At 47.3% G+C, this 22,741-nt stretch overlaps 1 protein-coding gene across 2 annotated transcripts in view; it reads right to left on the bottom strand.

Annotated features, from left to right (window-relative positions):
* The window catches only part of GATB (glutamyl-tRNA amidotransferase subunit B), a 96,313-nt gene that overhangs the window by 34,629 nt on the left and 38,943 nt on the right, over positions 1-22,741 (bottom strand). For both annotated transcript variants that reach the window (XM_068990054.1, XM_068990055.1), the window contains exons 5-9: positions 22,386-22,508; positions 9,951-10,064; positions 6,496-6,580; positions 5,599-5,643; positions 3,144-3,333 (exon numbers count right to left, since the gene is read on the bottom strand). In XM_068990054.1, the coding sequence (XP_068846155.1) occupies positions 3,144-3,333; positions 5,599-5,643; positions 6,496-6,580; positions 9,951-10,064; positions 22,386-22,508 (557 nt within the window). The remainder of the gene's footprint in view (positions 1-3,143; positions 3,334-5,598; positions 5,644-6,495; positions 6,581-9,950; positions 10,065-22,385; positions 22,509-22,741) is intronic.

The raw sequence follows: 22,741 nt of genomic DNA, 5'->3' as shown, positions 1-22,741 counted from the left end.
TAGGAACCTGGAATGTCAGGTCCATGAATCAAGGCAAATTGGAAGTGGTCAAACAGGAGATGGCAAGACTGAACGTCGACATTCTAGGAATCAGCAAACTAAAATGGACTGGAATGGGTGAATTTAACTCAGATGACCGTTATATCTACTACTGCGGGCAGGAATCCCTCAGAAGAAATGGAGTAGCCATCACGGTCAACAAAAGAGTCCGAAATGCAGTACTTGGATGCAATCTCAAAAACGACAGAATGATCTCTGTTCATCTCCAAGGCAAACCATTCAATATCACAGTAATCCAAGTCTATGCCCCAACCAGTAACGCTGAAGAAACTGAAGCGGAATGGTTTTATGAAGACCTACAAGACCTTTTAGAACTAACACCCAAAAAAGATGTCCTTTTCATTATAGGGGACTGGAATGCCAAAGTAGGAAGTTAAGAAACACCTGGAGTAACAGGCAGATTTGGCCTTGGAATGCGGAATGAAGCAGGGCAAAGACTAATAGAGTTTTGCCAAGAAAACGCGCTGGTCATAGCAAACACCCTCTTATACATCTGGTAGTTCACTCTAATGGCAGAAAATGAAGAGGAACTAAAGAGCCTCTTGATGAGGGTGAAAGAGGAGAGTGAAAAAGCTGATATGAAACTCAACATTCAAAAAACTAAGATCACAGCATCTGGTCCCATCACTTCATGGCAAATAGAAGGGGAAAACATAGAAGCAGGGACAGATTTTATTTTCCTGAGCTCCAAAAATCATTGTGGACAGTGACTGCAGCCATGAAATTAAAAGACACTTGCTCCTTGGAAGGAAAGGTATGATAAACCAAAACAGGGTATTAAAGAGCAGAGACATCACTTTGCTGACAAAGGTCCATATAGTCAAAGCTATGGTTTTTCCAGTAGTCATGTGTGGATGTGAGATAAAGAAGGCTGAGCACCAAAAAACTGATGCTTTTGAACTGTGGTGCTGGAGAAGACTCTTGAAAGTCCCTTGGACTGCAAGGAGATAAAACCAGTCTATCCTAAAGGAAACCAGTCCTGAATATTCATTGGAAGGACTGATGCTGAAGCTGAAACTCCAATAATTTGACCACCTGATGTGAAGAACTGACTCATTAGAAAAGACCCTGATGCTGGAAAAGTTGAAGGTGGGAGGAGAAGGGGACAACAGAGGATGAGATGGTTGGATGGCATCACTGACTCAATGGACATGAGATTGAGTAAGCTCCGAGAGTTGGTGATGGACAGGGAGGCCTGGCGTGCTGCACTCCATGGGGTGGCAAAGAGTCAGACATGCCTGAAGCGAGGAGCCGACTCAGTGGAAAAGCCCCTGAAGCTGGGAAAGACTGAGACAAAAGGTGAAGAGGGTGGCAGAGGATGAAATGGTTAGCTAGGATCACCAACTCAATGGCCATGAATCTGAGCAAACTCTGGGAGATAGCGGAGGACAAAGGAGCCTGGCGTGCTGCCCACGTGGTCAAAGAGTTGGACACGACTTACCGACTTAGTAACAACAAACGACAACAAAACAAGGCCTTAAACTATTAAAAAACCAGAAACTCACTCACTTGCCACCATCCGCAAACATTTCTCCAAGGCGTCTGCGGCTGAGGCGCTTGAAACACACAGAAGTGGAGCCTGGGACCCAGACATGAACATGTATCTGCTTCAGAGAACTTGCTGGAGGTGAACACTATCTCTGGGGCTGAGAAGCCTCGGTTTGTGTTCTCTTTCATCCTTACAGAATTTGGCAAATACATTACAAAATGCAGGACTAGAACTTAGCATTCAGTGTTCATTCTGAAGTTGATTTCAAGTGGGCTGGAAATTCAAGATGGTGGGGAAGGTGTGTGAGACTAAAATTCGGGGTTTGTTAAATCAACTTGGGAACAGTGTGTGAATTCTAAGAGGTTTCAGGTTAAAAGGTGTTCTGAACAACCTGCTTGCTGGTTCACACACAGGCTTGACGTTCCGCAGTGCTGACACGGCGAGCGGATGAGACAGTCCTTGCCGGAACAAAACACACCAATTAATAAAGAATTAGAACAATCACCACAGAGGTGTGGGCAAGACACAACAGCAGTGCACGGGAGGCAGCGAGCCACTCGGCCTGCAGTGTGAGAAAAGAACCTACCATGGTAACCTACATGGTGAACAAGGCTGCCTGTGAGTCTCACACAGATGCCTACTACCCTGAAGACTCTTGGGACGCGGGTGTCTTCTCCAGGTCGATCTGACAAAACCGAGTTTTCTATACTGTCTGATTCTTTTCAAATGAGCTGATTTATAGACGATAAACAGACTCATTCATTCAACAAGCACTCGCTCGCCTACCATGTACCAGAAACGGCAGGGTTTTGTCACTGAAGTGTGTAAATATATGCACAAACATGAATATCCTAACATCCCTGCTCAGTTACCCCTCAATCACAGTGCAACAGCCCAGACTTCCCAGAGATTCTGTGCTCCAGGCGATGAGTGCGGCAGACAGCCTGTCCCTGAGAGATGCCGCGGAGAACCTCCGCACAGCCTCCCTGACAGACAGGCAGAAGACACCGGTGACGCCACACCACTCTCACGGATGCCGGGCCACTTTAACGTGGCGTGACCAACGGAACCACTGAGCCCCGCAGCCCTAGACAGGATGGAAAATCCCTGAGCACATCTCCACGGTGTCAGGTTCGTAACGGCCCCTTCAGAGCTCCCCTCCAAGGACCGAGGCGTTTAGTCAGTTTGCAGCATTTTGTGCGGAATAAACGTTTCTTCTACAGTCGGTAAAACAACTGTCTGCTTTGTGAGAACCCAACTTCCTGCCAGACCCTGGCATGGTTCAATACCGCCAGACATCCAGAAGGCCTACATATTGACTTCCTTTGGTCCTGCAGAGAGACAAGTGAAGAGCCATCCGGAACATCCGGACTGTCTTCAAGAAGCCTCCACGGCTGCTGCGAGCAGCTCTGCAAGTCTACACGCAAGAAGTGACTGACCGAGGAGCCCGCCTCGGGGGTCTTCAGAGGCGGATCCACCCTAGAGGCTGGTGAGGAAGGCCAGCGCCCTGGTTCCCGGTACAGCGCAGCCGCCGCACTCCACCCGGGGCCCCCCGCCCGCCCGGCGGCCGACCGCAGCCTCTGGCAGGACCCACCAGCAGGGCGCAGCTGTGCTCCGGCAGCATCCCGTACTGTCGCACGAGCCTCTCGCGGGTCACGCGGGGCAGCTCGGGGAGCCGCTCGCGAAGCCTGTCGATGTTGATCACCTGCTGCGGGTCTGCGCCGGAGGGGAGGGACCCTGAGTCGTAGAGCAGCAGCGGGGGCAGGTTGGGCTCCGGCATGAACCTGGGTGCAGAGAGGAGACGGCCTGACTCTCCGTACTGGGCTGAGTTGGAAGAGATAAACTACAGTCGATGTGAAGCTCTGTCTACAGATGCTGCTACAAATAGTTTTTGGAGTCCCACATCAAGTCTCCTGCTTTTCCAGGAACTAGTACTTGTACAAATGTAACATCAGAACCACCACATCCAGCACTCTCCATGCTTATAGATGAGCACTGTGTGAAAAGGGCGCGGCACAGGGTTGATGCCGCCCTGCTGTTTATAGTTATGGATCAACTGCATATTCACAACAAGACACGGATTGGAAAAAACAGAACCAAATAAGAGCAACTTACTTTTTAGGAAGAAAGGTGATTTCACCCACTTTAAAATTTTCAGTATTTTTAGCAGTTTTTATGAAAGGGAAACCTTCTTTCTTGGGAATTGGAATCAATAAATGGACTTCGCTAAATATTGGGTTGGCCAAAAAGTTTGTTCAAGTTTTTCCATAACATCTGATGGAAAAACCCCAAAGAACTTCTGGCCCAACCCAATAAAATGCAGAAGGCAGGCGAGAGGGAGGGATGACTAGGGGAACACAGCGGGGTTTCAGGGCAGTGAAGCCACTCTGTGTGACTGTAACGGTGCACACATGCCATCACGCGCCTGTTAAACCCACAGAACAGACGACATGAGGGTGAACCCTAAGGTAAACTATGGACTTCAGTTACTACCAAGGTATCAATACTGGTTCATCAATTTTAACAAATTTACCACATTACACACTAATGCAAGATGTTATAAGAGGAAACCTCTGTGTATGTCTGTGTGTGTGTGTGTGTGTGTGTGTTGGGGCAGGGAGGTATACAGCATACACCAAGAAGTATATGCGAACTCTAATTTCCACTCAATTCTGCTGGCAAACTAAAACTGCAATAAAAAAGCCAATTAAAAAAAATGCGGACGCTGCATCGCTGCATCAGCTCTTGTCAAACTAAGGTGTCCTTCCCCTTTTGTCTATTCTAGCATCTAACGTTTTTCCCTCTGCCCATACTTGTCAGAGGGCTTATGCAGAAGCAGGGTTACGCTGAATAAATGGTGGCTCCCAGGTAATAGATCAGAAATGCAAGCAACTCATCACCTCAGTGCCAAATCTGTGCTATCAATCAGCCTGACTTCTGAAGGCAAGAGGAAAGCAAAGGGAGGCTTCCCAAACCTCATCTATTAACCCAGGGGAGCAACCTGAAGCGACTGACTCTGCTAAAAGCCAACACCATGCTCAGCGAGAGAGCAGCACCAACACAGCGGGGGCCACACGGGAAAACAGAAGTTTCTTGGGAAGAACAGACTGAACCTAGAGAGAGCGCTGTAATGAGAGCAAGGGTGACTCTGGCAGACACATGAGAGGCGTCCTCGAGGTGACGTCCACTCTTGGGGTTTATGAGCTGCTTCCCTCCTAAATCACGATGCTATATTCGTTCCTCATCGACAGCAATGGCTATTCTCATATCTTCCTGCACTTCACAAAGTAAAGTGCCAACCTCTACCACTTTGTTGCTTAAACTTTTAACTTTTGCAGTCTGATAAACAGGGGAAGAAACAAGAGGCTCAATTTACCCTAAGCTATTCCTCTTTTAAAATGTGGAACATTTTTAAAATCTTTATTGAAATTGTTAAAATATTGCTTCTGCTTTATGTTTTTTTGGCTGTCGAGGCACATGGTATCTTAGTTCCCCAATCAGGGGATCATTGTTTCAATGTTTCCTCCTCCCTGCCCAGGAAGGTGAGATCTTAGCCACTGGGCACCACCAGGGAAGTCCCCAAAGCTATTCTTCTCATTTGCTTTGTTTCTGGATCTCATATTAAGTCTAACTTGTTAAACAGTATTACCTGAGATGTGACAGGAATTGCCATTAACATATACAGCTCTTTTTTCTACCTTCTTACAGTCCTTGCATTACTGACTTTGTCACTAAAAGTAAGCACGAGATCAGCCTGGGTCCCCCCTCAAAGGCCATCCTCTTGGCTCAGCTGGAACAGCTCTGACGAGGTGAGTGCCTAAGTGTTTTCCAGCCGTTGAATCCTGTCAAATAAGGTACTCCACGGCTCCCAAATCAAAATGCTCTTCCTCTCAGGACACACATAAACCAGGACCCCTGGATCTTCCACCGTGCAAAGACAACAACAGAAGTGGTTCCTAAAAGCCACCCAGGATCTCTGTGTCGGTCTGTAAGTGGGCCTGGAATACGAGCCAAACAGAGAACGGTATTTTGACAAGAGGAGTAACCACCTGTAGTCTTGTTTTCCTTCTTTGTCTCTCATCGGCATGGTGCACCTGTGACAGTTAAATGAGAAAACATTTAAAAAAGCACTGCAGCCAAGGCTGGTATGTATGCAGACAAGGGTTCGCTACCAACAGGGGAACCAGGGGGCTCAAGCTCCTCTGCCTTCTATGGGAGACACTTTCCTGAATACGCTGCAGAAATGATAGTAAAGAAAGACATATGTGTAGCATGATAAGTCAAAAAAAGAAAAAGTAATTGCTTCAATGTTTCCAACATTTAACCAGCTCAAACTCCAGGCTTTTGAAATCTTTCCCCTAGTCTTCTGTTAAGTGTATGAAGAAGTGAAAGTGTTACTCAGTCGTGTCCGACTCTTTGCAACCCCATGAACTGTAGCCTGCCAGGCTCCTCTGTCCATGGAATTCTCCAGGCAAGAATACTGGAGTGGGTTGCCATTTCCTACTCCAGAGGATGTTTCTGACCCAGGGACTGAACCCAGGTCTCCTGCATTGCAGGCAGACTTTTTACTGTCTGAGCCACCGGGGAACAAAGAATCAGAAAGTTAAGACTCAGAGATACTGAACAGATAAACACACCAGCTCCAAGCTTTCTTCCACTTCTAAGCTGAAACTAGCAGGTCTGACAAAATTTAAGGAAGTAAAAATTCTTGGCACAAAGGAGGTAAGCTGGAATCCAGGGAGGGGCCAGGATCTAAGACTCCAAGTCTGTTCAGTCAAGTGAAATCTGTCACCAGCCCTGGAGGGTGTATCACATCCCTGTGGGGTATGGCATTTTCCTAATAAGGAAACCAGACCGCAGAGAAGCTAGGTACCTTCTTCATGGTGATATGGCTGGTCTGCGGAGCCTCACCGACCTGTATTCAAGATGCTGTCATGCAAACTCACCCAAGCTTGTAATCAAACGAGCGAGTTTCATTCAGAATTTCACCTCCATTCTCAAGTTCATTGATTTGCCTCTGAATTTCATAGTCTAAAAAAAAAAAATAGTTTAGTATCATATTTGATTCCTTTATCCAGTTTAGCAATAATTGGAACTCTTTCAATCTTTAGGTCAAAAAATAATCAAGGGAGTTGTTTATAATAATTCTTTCCACAGATGCTGTATTTTTTTCTTCTTGCTGCCATCATAGAATAATACTGCTGGGAAGGGTCTTTTAGGAAGCTCTGCTCTCTCACTTTTTGAGCAAACCCAGGTTTAGAGCAATTAACGTGACCCAGTCCAGAACACAAGTACACAGCTTGGCAGAAGGGCTAGGGCCAACGCTGAGGACAGGCGACTCCGGACCTAGGACCCTTGCTTATCAAAGAGTGTTTATCCCAGGATCCATGGACAGGCTTCAGGGGGTTCTGGTATCTCCTGGGATTATATACAAATGTGGGTGTGTGCCTAGGCACAGATTTTGGAGAAATGACCCAGAATGTCCACTGTATTTTCAAAGGGATCTATGGCCCCGAATGCTGAAGAGCCGCTGCTCTATGCCATGCCCCTCACCACCGAACAAGGCAGCAGTGGTAAGCGGAGCACAGCCTCAGCTGCCGAGCTTCTCTATGAAAAGAGCTCCAGCCTTCCCTCCCTCCTTAAAGTGAAAGTGAAGTCGCTCAGTCGTATCCGACTCTTTGCGACCCGTGGACTGTAGCCCACCAAGCTCCTCCGTCCATGCGATTCTCCAGGCAAGAATACTGGAGTGGGTTGCCATTAACTCCCCACTAAAACATACTCCTCTTGCCCTCGCCCAAATCCTGACTCTTACTGAACTGACAAAAAACAACAAACACCAAGAGGATGGCTAAAAGGCCTGATGTAAGGAGAAAATTGGGGTGGAAAAACTACAGGCTTGGGGACTTAAGCCCGTAACAGGAAAGCTGGGGTTCTTCCAGCCCCAGCCCGACCACAGGTAGAGTTCTGTCTCAGACCGCTGCTCCACAGGGTACTTCATAGGACAACAGAAGGCTAGGGGCAGCCAAAGCCTTCAAACTCATCTGCGGTTAATCTACCTAAAATCTTGTTGCTTGCTTAAGTTCCAATCACCACCTCTTACAATAATGAGCTTCAGGACACTCACCTACAAGGCAAAATGGAACTTTTTTCTGTTCGTTCCAAGCTTCACCTTCACCAACCTGAGCTGGAAGGGTTTCTCCTGGCCCAGACCTTTTGCAGCCTCAGACACATGGACAGTGTCTCCTCTCACAAGCAGAAGAGTCCACCCTTGTTAGCCTGTCCTTATGAGGGACGTTTCCCCTACACATCCTGTATGTCATCCCCTTGACCATCAGTTCAGTTCAGTCCCTCAGTCGTGTCTGACTTTTTGCGACCCCATGGACTGCAGCACACTGGGCTTCCCTATCCATCACCCGCTCCTAGAGCTTGCTCAAATTCATGTCCATCGAATCGGTGATGCCATCCAATCATCTCATCCTCTGTCGTCCCCTTCTCCTCCTGCCTTCAATCTTTCCCAGCGTCAGGGTCTTTCTCAATGAGTCAGTTCTTCACATAGGTGGTCAAAGTATTGGGGTTTCAGCTTCAGCATCAGTCCTTCCAATGAATATTCAGGCTTGATTTCCTTTAGGATGGACTGGTTTGATCTCCTTGCTGTCCAAGGGACTCTCAAGAGTCTTCTCCAACACCACAGTTCAAAAGCATCAATTCTTCAGTGCTCAGCTTTCTTTATAGTCCAATTCTCACATCCATACATGACTACTGGAGAAGCCATAGCTTTGACTAGATGGCCTTTGTCGGCAAAATAATGTCTCTGCTTTTTAATATGCTGTCTAGGTTGGTCATAGCTTTACTTCCAAGGAGCAAGCATCTTTTAATTTCATGGCTGCAGTCACCATCTGCAGTGATTTTGGAGCCCAAAAAACAGTCTTTCACTGTTTCCATTTTTTCCCCATCTCTTTGCCATGAAGTGATGGGACCGGATGCCATGAGCTTCACTTTTCGAATGCTGAGTTTTAAGCCTGCTTCTTCACTTTCCTCTTTCACTTTCATTAAGAGGCTCTTTAGTTCCTCTTCACTTGCTGCCATAAGAGTGGTGTCATCTTCATATCTGAGGTCACTGATACAGCTGCGTATCTGAGGCCCTTGACCACGTTAATGCCTTCTTCTTGAAACTGTATAGACTCACAGTGTCTTCATTTAGGCTGGTTGTTTATTTCAGGTTCAGGATAATAAAGTTTTATACAAGACCAGAAAATCTATCTTCCTTCTAATACTCAGCTTTGGCTGGGATGCCACTTTCATCCATCCTCTGCTCTGCGCACCTTGAAGGATGTGCCTCCACCTCCACCTCCACCTCCTCCCTTCTTTCTCTCTTCCTCTAAGATACCTTTGGTTTTAAAGAGTACTTTCATTCTTCTGAGATGTCACCCCCTCACATTCACAGTCATCAACTTCTATGGACCGCTCCAGCCGCTGAGCTTGCTCAGTGCTTCTATTTTAATTACTAGCATACATCTGTCCACACTGAAAGATCCACAGCATGCGCTCCAGTAAGATCACTACTTGGTTACACAGGCCCAGGCAATCTATTCTCTGGTGGGTCACACAGTAAAGAGTCCACGTGCAATGCAGGAGACCCAGGTTCAGTCCCTGGGTTGGGAAGATCCCCTGGAGAAGGGAATGGCAACCCACTCCAGTGTTCTCGCCTAGAAAATTCTATGGACACAGGAGCCTGGTGGGCCACAGCCCACAGGGTAGCAAAGAGTCAGACACGACTGAGCGACTAACACTTTCACTTTCAAGCAATCTGTTAGTTAAAACAGTTAAAAGCAGAAAAACATACGGACCAGTTAGGTCAGACTGTGGCTAATCTATAACAAATATGACGTCACACAGTTCAGACCGGTTGTGGCACATGGAAAAACAGAGTTACAGAATTTTGCAAATCCTCCCGTAGAGGTGAAGTCTATTTCCTCCCCCTTCCCTTGAACCTGTTTTGAATGGAATGTGCTGGAAGAAATGTTGTGCAAGTTCTAGAGCTAAGGACTGAAGAGGACTTGAGGGATCTGCCTTCATCCTCCTAGGATGCCACCTCTGCCAAATAAGAAAGCCTGGGCTAAGCAAGTGAATGCAGAAAGCCCACATGGGTAAAGAAGCCCAGCAGACGTCTGGCACCAAGGCCCCAGCATGTAAGGTCCTCCTGGACTCTATCTCAGCAGAGTGCTGGCTCCCCAGAGTAAAATGAAAGAGCTGAGGCAGGACCAGCAGAAAACCACCCAACCCACAAAACCGTGAAGCTGAGATGTTATCATATAAGTCATTAAGTTGGGTTGGGGGGAAGCCTGTTACACAGAAACAGCTGCTACAAAGAAGTATATGAGGAGCAACAGCTGACATTCACCTATAGCTTTGGCCAAAAATCGGGCACTGTTGAGATTCTTCACTTCGGTTCGAACGCCCAAAGGCTCCCCAGGGCGATGCACAGATATATTGGCATCCACTCTTAACTGGCCCTCTGGAAGGAAAGAAAAAAGACAACTCTTTAGAAATTCTCTGAGGGAACGTAGTCTTTTTAAGGCAAGAGAGTGCAAGCAATATCTAATTCTAGCTGATGTCCATGGTGCCAGTGGTAAAGAATCTGCCTGCCAATGCAGGAGATGAGATATCGGTTCGATCCTTGGGTCAGAAAGATCCCCTGGAATAGGAAATGGCAACTCACTCCAGTATTCCTGCCTGGAGAATCCTATGGACAGAGGAGCCTGGTGAGCTACAGTCCATGGGGTCGCAAAGAGTCGGACACAACTGAGCATGCGCACACACACACACACACACGCACACACACACACATACACACTCTCTCAAAGAAGGTAAGGTTGGTCCTGAAGTTCACGGCTGGTACTTCTGCCCACTGACAAGACTGACAGTCCTAAGGCATCTGCAGGATGTGTGCATACGTGTGTAGGGATATTTCTGTGCACTTGTACACAGAAAACAGAAGAAATTCTGGATATACCATCTGGGGAATTCTAATTTCTTTCGTGCCAAATAAGAAAAACAACATTGTTAAAATGGAGGTTTACTCTGAAGTTTCATTCAAAGCGTCAGAGCTGGGTTGGGGGGAAGGCCTCAGAAATTGTTATGTGATAGCCCTACACTGCTCTCTGAGGGAATGTGGATTTCCAGCAGCGATTCCAGGAGATTTACAAGAGAGTCCTTGAGAATTTACAGCTCAAGGGCACAAGCCAGAAACGTGGGCTTTTTCCCCTCCTCCTTCCTCCAGGTACTGTAATAATTTCTTTCTTCTGCAAACAGGACTCGAGTCCTTCTTGACGGCTGTAGGGGTTTGCCACAGCAGACAGTGCTGGGGGTTGGGGGGAACCAGAGACAGCAGCCCTCATTCTAGGAGAACTTTCTTTGACCCTGAACCCCGCCCCCATCCCCGCCCACTTTGGAAGCAGTCACCCCTAAGGAAACAGGTAGTTTGCGACCCCTTCTGGTCCAGCCCCCCTCCCTCCCCGGTTCTGGCTGTGTCCTTCCACAGGACGGCTGCATCCGTTAGCGCTGGACCACGAGCACAGCCAGCTCCCAGCGCTGGGAGCCCTGCCTCCGCCCAGCACTCACCAGCCCTCCTCTGGTCTTAGCCGCCGTGCCCCTGCGCTTTCCGCTGCTCACTCCCTGCCTGCGGCTGGCCTCCATGTGCCCTGGTCATCACTGGTACTGTCCCTCCTTCAACCTCGGCTCAGCCTTCAAGGTCCCACACGAGTGGGACTTTCCCCTCCCAACCCCCACTGGTGCTCCTCCGAGTTACTGGAATACACGCTCAGGACCGCAGCCTATTCGGAATTCACCTTATCTTTAAGACCAGACGGAAGGCCTTTAAGAATGGGGCCTTTCCTTCCAAGGACACCATCCCTTCAGTTCTCTCCTCTATCCACACCAGGGGTTAATTCTCTTCCTCATGGCCCCTGTATGTATATGTATGCAACAGTATTTTTCACTAAAAACAGAACCTGAAGACCTGCTCCCTTGAACTCAATTCTCTCTCCATCATCCGGCTAGTCTCTCTCTGCTTTCCTTTTCAGCAAATCCTCTCAAACAAATACTGTTTGCTTGCTGACACACTGTCTCCATGATCTCACCCTTCAGTCACTCCTGAACCTGGGGCAGCCTGGGGTCTGCCCCCACCTCCCCTAAAGCACCCTGCCAAAGTCGCCAACAGGCCCTGGCCGTCGAACGCCTTGGACACACGGACACAGGACACGCTGTGCCCTCTCCTCACTAGATACACAGGCACCACGTGACCTACCAGCCCCCTCAGCGGCCGGCGCCATCACTCTCCGGGTCTCCTCTGGGCTCCTGAACTCGTTCTCTGTCATCTGCTCCCATCCTTGGCGCTCTCTGTAAAGGAGTGTGGCTTTAAACACCACCTCTGCTCTGACGGTCCCTAGACTTCTCACTTCAGCCCAGACCCCCGCTCTGACCTCTGATGTCTCCTTCAGCTCCCCGCGGGAGCGGTCGGGCGCGTCAGTTTCCCCAGCTGAAGGATCTGCCCATCCGCAGAGCAATCTGTCTGTCCTCAGCCTCCCAGTGTCAGCAAATGGCGCCACCACCTCGTGCCTCAAGCGTGACCTCTTCCTGCCTCTTGCCTTCTACATCAGCCTGTTAACAAATCCTGTTGTTTCTAAAAACCCCCTCGAAGCCACCTATCTTGACCTCTCCATCCTCATGAACACCAGCTCTGCCCACACCAGCACCACCCTCCACTGAACTACTGGGAAGGCTTCTTACCCGGGCTCTGCTTCCACTCGTACCCCGCTGAAACCCACGGTCCACAGAGCAGCCAGTGGTTTCCTAAAACATTCATCTGACTCTGTCCTTCAGTGGCTTAAAACCCTTCTGTGACCTCCCACTGTAGCACTGTGGTTTAGCCCTCTGACCTTCTCAGTCTTACCTGAGGCACAGCCCCCTGCTCCTGGCACTCTCCCTGCCGTGGTCTTCTGCCTCGCTGGTGTTAATACCTGCAGGCATATTCTACACTTTCCCTCACCTCCAGGAAGTGGCCTGGGCTCCTGGCTGGATGCTTACCCTCTAGCTGATGCTGGCTGGAACCTTGGAGCATTCTCCTGAGGTCCTCGCATTCCAATGGTATCCTTTATCAGGGTACCTTCTGTGCTTCCTTAAAGCACTTCTCACTACGTGCTATGAGCTAAGTCGCTTCAGTGTGTCCAACTCTTTGCAACCCTCTGGACTGTAACAGTCCGCCAAGCTCCTCTGTCCGTGGGACTTTTCAGACAAGAAGACTTAAGTGGGTTGCCATGCCCTCCTCTTCCGGGGATCTTCTGGACCCAGGGATTGAACCCTCATCTCTTATGTCTCCTGTACCGGGAGGTGGATGCTTTAACACTGCACCACCCGGGAAGCCCCACTTATCACTGTAACTATACAACTATTTTGTTTTATTTGTCAATGTATGTGTCTGTCTCATGAATACATACTCTCTTCCTCACTGCTCTATTCAGAACCTACAGCTGGCTCTGGCACAAGGTAACTGTTCGATGAATTCATACCCTGGTACTTGCCTGAGGAATCAGTAAGCAGACTGGTCTCACAGTAGGTTCCTGACAAGTTCTAAAGTTCTGTCTGAACAGGACTCATCTACTGAATCATCTGAAAGGCCCATTCAGCTCAAAGGAAAACTTGCCAAGTATGCTGAGCTCTGCCCAACCCCATTTCAGTATTTGGGAGAGAACTTTTTTTGAGCTCTGAGAACCTTGAATAGGACCTCACTTGCTCTTAAAATAACACCATCTCTCACAATTTAGACTTTTAATTTGGAAGAGGAACAAAAGCACGAGTTTCAGTCTCTCCCAGGGACGATCACACCCTGCAGAGGTCTGAGGGGACTCATTTAGTGCCCTGCAGTGTTGAAAGCGTTCCCTTGCCTGGACTCAAACACAGTACCCAACATGCACAAAAGGCATTTTACCCAATGAAGATGAAATACCTTTTAAACAAATTAAGTTAAATTGCCTCAAGTCCACAAAAGCCTCACCAGCCAGGTTTGCTTCAGTGCATTCTGCAACACCAGGGGAGGGCCTTCATGAGGACAGTATCAAGCTCAATTTCCATCCTCTAGAAGCAGACATGTGTAACAGCAAGATGAAAAACCCTACCACTGAGCACAATGATATGGTGCACTTACGTGCTATTTTTTCACCCCAAACACATCCACACATGAGAAATGTAACACCAGGGCAGAAAACGGTTTCAGTCAACAGCAGCAGCCTGAGGATTTAGTGAAGGTCTGTTAAGCTGTCTCATTCTGGTCATTCATTTCTGGTTTACTCTCCAGAACGCAGATAACAGGGTTTGACAAAAAGTAAGATAAAATAGTGTGACCCAACTTTACTGAAAATATTTCATAAAGCTTATTTCTTTACAATGAGCAGTATTTCTGTAAATGTAATACTACTTATTCGTATTAATAAGCACATAATGTTTAATGAGTACAGGCTATTTGTCAAGACTTGTGATATGTTTTGTGTATATTATCACATTCATTCCCTACAATACAGCGTTAATGACAAAGCCACTTAGATGTCCTTGAGGCGATTCATACCCGACAGTCCCCAAACGGAGTTCCAGGCTTCCTCCCACAATGATGTTGCTGGCTCGCTCACCCCACTCTGCTGCCCAACTCTTATCTGATACGCGGATGACTTCCTCTCCTCTTGGGTTTCTTCCTTTCTCTTTCTGTATACAATTATTTAGCAACTGGTTTTACAAGTGCAGAAAGGGAGGCTCGGAGAAGTCAAACACCTCACCCAGTTTCTACAGCTAGAAGCACAGGACAGGATTCGACCCCAGGTCTAGGACCGTGGCGTCTGAAGCACCTACTCTGCTACCCCAGGTCTCCAGGCTGTTTTCCACAGCAGCGGCCACCCTGTCGTGGCTGGCACCAGAAAGCAGGGGCACGCAGTGCTTAAACAGGAGGGGCTCAGATCCCAGCTCAGTCACTTCCTCTGTGCCCTGGCCACACCACCCAACCTGTAAGCATCCACTACTCACGTACAACAGGCACAGTAGTAACAGTCTCCGGGGAAAGTAACAGGATTTAAATGTGAAGAAAAATTAATTTTAAAGAATGCTTTCGGAACAGATGAGCATGTTTAAAGCAGCAGGCAGTATGGCCTTGGAAACATTGTGTATCGACTTGGGTACATGCTCCCCTCAGCAGACTGCTCGGAGGATCTCAACAGTGGCAAACAGCCACTGAGAAGGAAATGACTTCTGGAACCCAGGCTGAGCCCAGTCCATGCTCATTAGCAAAACTATCGGGAACTCACTGAATCACAGCCCGGAGCAATTGAAGCTTCACTGCAAAAGCACGTGGGGGTCCACTGGCGCTCTCCGGGGTGGCCCTCGATTCCAAGGCCTCAGTCTCCACTGGTGACACACTGCCCTGCGGTGGGGGGACGTAAGGACGAGCAAGGGGGCTAGGCTGACAGAGCGCTGAGGGCAGGACCTCTGCAGACTCCAGGCGGACCTTCGCTCCCCACAGCATTCAGGACACCCTCACACACGCTGCCGCTGTGCCGGGGGCAACGCTGTTGGATTCATATTTGAAAGCAACAAAAAGCATCATGACGAATGAGATTTAATAAACCCTCTCTGCCTTCACTGCCTGATGAGTTCTTGCTGCTCTGGTTTATCTCATAGCAAGGACCTGATGGGACTCTTTCTCAGCTAACAGGTGGTCTGTTTATTATTCCATAGGTTTGGTGGGAACCACAGTTATTTTGAAAAAGAATGGAAAAATAAAAAAGTCTGTTTATTATTCCATAGGTTTGGTAGGAACCACAGTTATTTTGAAAAAGAAGGGAAAAATAAAAAGAATTTTTTAACAGCAACAGTGCAAAAATGGATAACCATTCAGCCTGCCCATATTTCATTTCTGTTCCACGTGTAAAAAGGCAGCAGGAGTCAAAACTCCAGCGTGGAGAGGTCTCTTATTCTAACACGGACCCTCTTTTCTATACACAGACTTGCAGGCAGCTAAGCTTTACGCCACTCACACTCCTGTGGCTCTGTTTGTCCAGCCTGTAGCTTAAAGAAGACAGCAAATCAGCAAGTTCTGTCTCCAGATTCAACCCAGACCATGGCTTTGATGTTACAATTTGTTGCCCATAAGATGTCCTGTGTGACAAAGATGACCTTACAGCTTCTGAAGTCCCTTTGTAACATGCAAATAAATGTGTGGCAAGATGGTCAATAAACGGTATTATAATCTAACAGGCAGATGGGTCATCTGCGTCAGTAGTACTTAGTGGAACCCCTTGTGACTACCTGAGATGGTTAATTGTATCAACAGCACTGAGCCAAGGGGAGCCCTGATATTTGGTTAAACGTTATTTTGGATGTGTCCTTAGGGTGCTTCTGAAGGAGATTAATATTTGAACTGATATTGAGTAAAGCACACTACCTGCCCACTATGGGTGGGTCTCATTCAATCCACTGAAATCAAGAACAAAGGGCCCAGTGGGGGTGAAACCAAGGAAGATGCTATGGGGCTCCTGGACAAGGAAGCCTTTCTGTGTCCCCCGTGTCTTGCTTGTAGGGAACAGACTCCCGCCTCCATGACCTTCCCTGAGTTCCAAAGGGCAGATTCAAACAGTTGCTAGTCAGGGAAGGAAGGAGATGCACAGACAAGGGAGGGGCAGGCAAGAAACACTAGCGCAGCCCTGGGGCGGGGTCCTGGTTCCACCCCAGGAGATTCACACCAGAGGCTCTTTATAAGAACTAAAATCCCCAACAAATGCAAGATGTTAACTATTTGAAGAAGTACTCTTCACTCCAGAGAAAAGATGACAGTTTGATAACCTTCAGTTCAGTCCTTCAGTCCTCTTTGAGACCCCATGGATTGCAGCACGCCAAGCCTCCCTGTCCATCACCAACTCCCGGAGTCCACCCAAACCCATGTCCATTGAGTTGGTGATACCATCCAACCATCTCATCCTTTGTCGTCCCCTTCTCCTGCCCCCGATCTTTCCCAGCATTAGGGTCTTTTCCAATGAGTCAGCTCTGTGCATCAGGTGGCCAAAATACTGGAGTTTCAGCTTCAGCATCAGTCCTTCCAATGTACATTCAGGACTGATTTCTTTTAGGATGGACTGGTTGGACCTCCTTGCAGTCCAAGGGACTCTCAAGAGTCTTCTCCAACACCACAGTTCAAAAGCATCAATTCTTCAGTGCTCAGCTTTCTTTATAGCCCAACTCTCACATCCATGTATGGGCCTTTGTTGGCAAAGTAATGTCTCTGCTTTTTAATATGCTGTCTAGGTTGGTCATAGCTTTTCTTGCATGGAGTATCTTTTCATTTCATGGCTGCAGTCACCATCTGCAGTGATTTTGGAGTCCTCAGAAATAAAGTTTGCCACTGTTTCCACTGTTTCCCCATCTATTTGCCATGAAGTGATGGGATCAGATGCCATGATCTGTTTTCTGAATGTTGAGCTTTAAGCCAACTTTTTCACTCTTCTCTTTCACCTTCATCAAGAGGCTCTTTAGTCCTTCTTCACTTTCTGCCATAAAGGTGGTGTCATCTGCATATCTGAGGTTATTGAGATTTCTCCTGGCAATCTTGATTCCAGCCTGTGCTTCCTCCAGCCCAGCGTTTCTCACGATGTACTCTGCATATGTTAAATAAGCAAGGTGACAATATACAGCCTTGACATACTCCTTTTCCTATTTGGAACCAGTCTGCTGTTCTGGTCCAGTTCAAACTGTTGCTTCCTGACCTGCATACATGTTTTTCAAGAGGCAGGTCAGGTGGTCTGGTATTCCCATCTCTTTCAGAATTTTCCACAGTTTGTTGTGATCCACACAATCAAAGGCTTTGGCATAGTCAATAAAGCAGAAATAGGTGTTTTTCTGGAACTCTCTTGCTTTTTCGATGATCCACCGGATGTTGGCAATTTGACCTCTGGTTCCTCTGCCTTTTCTAAAACCAGCTTGAACATCTGGAAGTTCATGGTTCACGTATTGTTGAAGCCTGGCTTGGAGAATTTTGAGCATTACTTTACTAGCATGTGAGATGAGTGCAATTTTACGCTAGTTTGAGCATTCTTTGGCATTGCCTTTCTTTGGGATTGGAATGAAAACTGACCTTTTCCAGCCTGAAGTTTGCCAAACTTGGTGGCATACTGAGTACAGCACTTTCACAGCATCATCTTTCAGGATTTGAAATAGCTCAACTGGAATTCCATCACCTCCACTATTTTGTTCATACTAATGCTTCCTAAGGCCCACTTGACTTCACATTCCAGGTCTGGCTCTAGGTGAGTGATCACACCATTGTGATTATCTGGGTTGTGAAGATCTTTTTTGTACAGTTCTGTGTATTGTTGCCACCTCTTCTTAATATCTTCTGCTTCTGTTAGGTCCATACCATTTCTGTCCTTTATTGAGCCCATCTTGGCGTGAAATGTTCCCTTGGCATCTCTAATTTTCTTGAAGAGATCTCTAGTCTTTCCCATTCTATTGTTTTCCTCTATTTCTCTGCACTGATCACTTAGGAAGGCTTTCTTATCTCTCCTTGCTATTCTTTGGAACTCTGCAGTCAAATGGGTGTATCTTTCCTTTTCTCCTTTGCTTTTGGCGTCCCTTCTTTTCTCAGCTATTTGTAAGGCCTCCTCAGACAGCCATTTTGCTTTTTTGCATTTCTTTTCCATGGGGATGGTCTTGACCCCTGTCTCCTGTGCAGTGTCAGGAACCTCCGTCCATAGTTCATCAGGCACTCTTTCTATCAGATCTAGGCCTTTTGTTAGGTAGGTAGAATAGGGAAAAGGAGTCCAAAATGGCGGTGGCTGAAAGACAAGGAAGGTGAAAGGAAAGTCCGAGGACCAGAGTGAAGACTCCAGGTAGAACAAACAGCACTCCTGGCCAAGCCCAATCTGCACAGGGCAGGCCCGGGGGGAGGAAAAATCATAGAAGAGCAGGAGCCAAAGCGCTTTCTCCCTCTCTCTCTCCCACGTGCATGCGCTCTTTCTCTCTCTCTCCGTCTCTCTCCCCCTCCTTCCCCCGCACGCTCCTCCACTCTCTTCTCTTCGCTCCTCCACTCTCTTCTCTTCGAGTCTTTGGGCTGGCATGCCCTCACGCTTCGAGGATGGATTCTCCTGCTATCTTCTAAATAAAACAGAGCTGTAACCCTGATTTGCCTAAGGGCTATAACACGGTTTGTCCAAGACCCGAGAGCTGTGACGCGCCGAGGGCTTTAATGTCTGTCGCTCCAAATCTTTGTTGTGACGAGACAGAGAACCGAGGAACATGCACTTGCATGGCACCTTAAATCTATTTCTCACTTCCACTGTATAATCATAAAGGATTTGATTTAGGTCATACCTGAATGGTCTAGTGGTTTTCCCTACTTTCTTCAATTCAAGTCTGAATCTGGCAATAAGGAGCTCATGATCTGAGTCACAGTCAGCTCCCGGTCTTGTTTTTGCTGACTGTATAGAGCTTCTCCATCTTTGGCTGCAAAGGATATAATCAGTCTGATTTTGGTGTTGACCATCTGGTGATGTCCATGTGTAGAGTCTTGTGTTGTTGGAAGAGGGTGTTTGTTATGACCAGTGCATTCTCTTGGCAGAACTCTATTAGCCTTTGCCCTGCTTCATTCTGTACTCCAAGGCCAAATTTGCCTGTTACTCCAGGTGTTTCCTGACTTCCTATTTTTGCATTCCAGTCCTCTATAATGAAAAGGACATCTTTTTTAGGTGTTAATTCTAGGTCTTGTAGGTCTTCACAGAACCGTTCAACTTCAGCTTCTTCAGCATTACTGGTTGGGGCATAGATTTGGATTACCATGATATTAAATGGTTTGCCTTGGAGATGAACAAAGATCATTCTGTCATTTTTGAGACTGCATCCAATTACTGCATTTTGGACTCTCTTGTTGACCATGATGGCTACTCCATTTCTTCTAAGGGATTCTTGCCCACAGTAGTAGATATAATGGTCATCTGAATTATATTCACCCATTCCAGTCCATCTTAGTTTGCTGATTCCTAGAATGTCAATGTTCACTCTTGCCATCTCCTGTTTGACCACTTCCAATTTGCCTTGAGTCACAGACTTAGCATTCCAGGTTTCTATGCAATATTGCTCTTTACAGCATCAGACCTTGCTTCTATCACCAGTCAATCCGCAAGTGGGTGTTGTTTTTGCTTTGGCTCCATCTCTTCATTCTTTCTGGAGTTACTTCTCTACTGATCTCCAGTAGCATATTGGGCACCTACCGACCTGGGGAGTTCATCTTTCAGTGTCCTATCTTTTGCTTTTCATACTGTTCATGGGGTTCTCAAGGCAGGAATACAGAAGTGGTTTACCATTTCCTTCTCCAGTGGACCACATTTTGTCAAAACTCTCCACCATGACCCATCCATCTTGGGCAACCCTACAGTGCATGGCTCATAGTTTCATTGTGTCAGACAAGGCTGTGGTCCACGTGATGAGACTGATAACCTTGAGAACCACAGAAGCTCATCAGCAGATCACCTGAGGCTAGATTAAAGGAGCAAGGCCCTGCACACACCCAGCTCCTTGTCAGCAACCCCACCCTTCAATTACTGCTGTAAAACTCTTCACCAAATCCTCCCAGGTTAGGACACACAGTATTGAGGGGCATGAATCCACCTGAAACAGGGGGGTACAACCCTTGAAAGAATGACATAGCCTGAGAAGTCAACATAAACTGATTAGAACCAAACAGGTTCAAGATGGTGGACAATGTGACTTCCACTAGACCCTGAGCCTCAGTGTATGCTCACTGTAACTCATGAGCAAGCTAAATTATACAACCACAGGTGCCAGGTCAGTTCCCAGGCTGATCATCAAAGACCAAAAAGTAAGCAGTGCCCCAATTCCTGGAAATCTCCATCCCTTCCCCAAAATAGTTGGAATAATCCTCCTAAGCATTAGCCTATGAAATTACCCAGCTCATAAATGCTAACTATACCATATTTCAATGTCCCTCTCACCTCATGAGATGGTCCACAGCTGGTCTATGGAATGTGTTTCTCTCTAAATTAATCCACTTCTTATCTATCACTTTCTCTCTCACGGAATTCTTTCTGCAATGAGACATCAAGAACCTAAACCTTAATCTTCATTGGGCTTTCCTGGTGGCTCAGATAGTAAAGAATCCGTATGCAATGTAGGAAACCTGGGTTCAAACCCTAGGCTGGGAAGATCCCCTTGAGGAGGGCATGGCAACCCGCTCCAGTATTCTTCCCTGGAGAATCCCCATTGACAGAGGAGCCTGGCAGGCTACAGTCCATGGGGTCACAAAGAGTCAGATTGAGCAACTAAGAACAGGTAACCTTCATTAAGTCCTAAAACAAGGTGTATGATCTTAGTTGGAACACTGTGGGTTTTCGTCAGATTTTGAGTCCCTGGTTGCGTGGGTTCAAGTCCCAGTCAGGGTTATAGCCAGGTTGTGGGCACAAGTCCCAGTCTGAATTACACGGTTTCACCTGTTAGCCTGGCAAAAAAGAAATCAAGCTATTCTTTTCTATTTCCCCCAAAACTCTCTCTCTGAGATTTGATTTAGCACTAGTGCAGAGGCTGAGTTTTCAGCATCAGGGGAAATCTGCTGTCTCTGCTTGACTGCCTTGGAGCTGGGATTGCAGTCTTGCCTTGGACTCTGGCTCGGATTGGAACGTACACCCTTGGTTGTCCTGATACTCAGGCCTTCAGTCTCAGGCTGGAACTATAATACTATTGGCTCTCCCGCTGCATGCTGACTGCAAATCTTATGACATCTCAGCCTCCACAATCACATGAGCTAATTCCTTATAATCAATCTCTTTATATCTCTCTCTCTCACACACACATACACATATTTATTGTTTCTCTGAAAAATCTAGACTAACACACCAACGTACAGAGCAATGGATTAACCCACTGCAGACGAAGAACTTGCTCCCTTTCTCTACACTGTCAGGGAGTGCTCTGTGAGCGGCAGGTTTTTAAAAGACCCTGGGAACAGAAAATAGGGGGAAGCCACAGAAGGGACGAGCATGGGGATATAAGGATGGGCAGAGCAGTGATAGGAGGGGCAGTAAAGAAACTGACCGAAACTTGTGATCTTTATATCCAATCGGCAAACACTTGAAATGTATAGTTTCCTTGATCCCAAATTTGCATACCGTTTCTTCTGTTTAACTCCCTATTACATTTCTATTGCGTATATCTAAGAAATATAATTTAAATTATAAATGCATTTAACTTTATCTCAAAGTTAAAGTTTTGTGAAATCATAGCCTTGGTTTGCAGTTGATACAATTTGGCTTCAGTTTTTTCTAGATGAAAACTTTGTATAAAAGGCAGAAAAGAAAAAGACCCAAAGGAAAGGCATTACCTAGCAATTAAGCACTGTCCACACAGAACTCACAAGCTAAGAGCTACTCTGGATAAATGCGCTGTCTTCTCTCTGAGGCTGATGAAGCTGTTCAAACACATGATTTTACTAATTCGCACAGCGTCCTGATGCAAGAAGCAGGAGGATAACCCTGGCCCCTCAGTTTCTAATCTCACACTCTGGGGCTCAGTTGCCTCAGTAGGGCTGCTGTCTGTGTGTTTATTTTTGGTCAGGGGCTCAGAAAATAATCCATGGGAAATTCTAAGGGGGAGAACACACCCTGAGGTAGAAAAGGCTGAGAAAGGATACAAACAATCCCACTACAGCTGATGCAGAGGACTACACTCCAGTGAGAAGAGAGCGCAGGAGCAGAGAGGCATAAGGGGGAGAGGAGCGGGCTTCTTCTACGGCTTTTACCTGCCATGTTCGCCTGGCTGGTCCCCAAGGCTTGAAGAATCAGCTGCAGCTCCCTGACAGCTGTGGCTGCCTCTTCTCCACAGGACATGTCAGGCTCCAGGACCACTTCCAGAAGGCCGATCCCTACCAGAGAGACAGGGTCAGCCTGACCAGACTCTCTAGTTTCGGTCCCCAGGCACATCAGGCTAGAGTTTTAGGGAAACCCTGCGCCACTGACGGACTTCCCGAGTGGCTCGGTGGCACAGAACCTGCCTGCAATGCAGGAGACTTAAGGTTTGCTCCTTGGGTCAGGAAAATCCCCTGGAGGAGGGCGTGGCTACCCACTCCAGGATTCTTGCCTGGAGAACTCCATGGAC

The sequence above is a fragment of the Capricornis sumatraensis genome, chromosome 17, assembly GCF_032405125.1.
Source record: "Capricornis sumatraensis isolate serow.1 chromosome 17, serow.2, whole genome shotgun sequence".
In the NCBI taxonomy this organism is placed as follows: domain Eukaryota; kingdom Metazoa; phylum Chordata; class Mammalia; order Artiodactyla; family Bovidae; genus Capricornis; species Capricornis sumatraensis.
The sequence above is the reverse complement of the archived record's forward strand: the minus strand, read 5'-3'. Positions and strand labels throughout refer to the sequence as shown.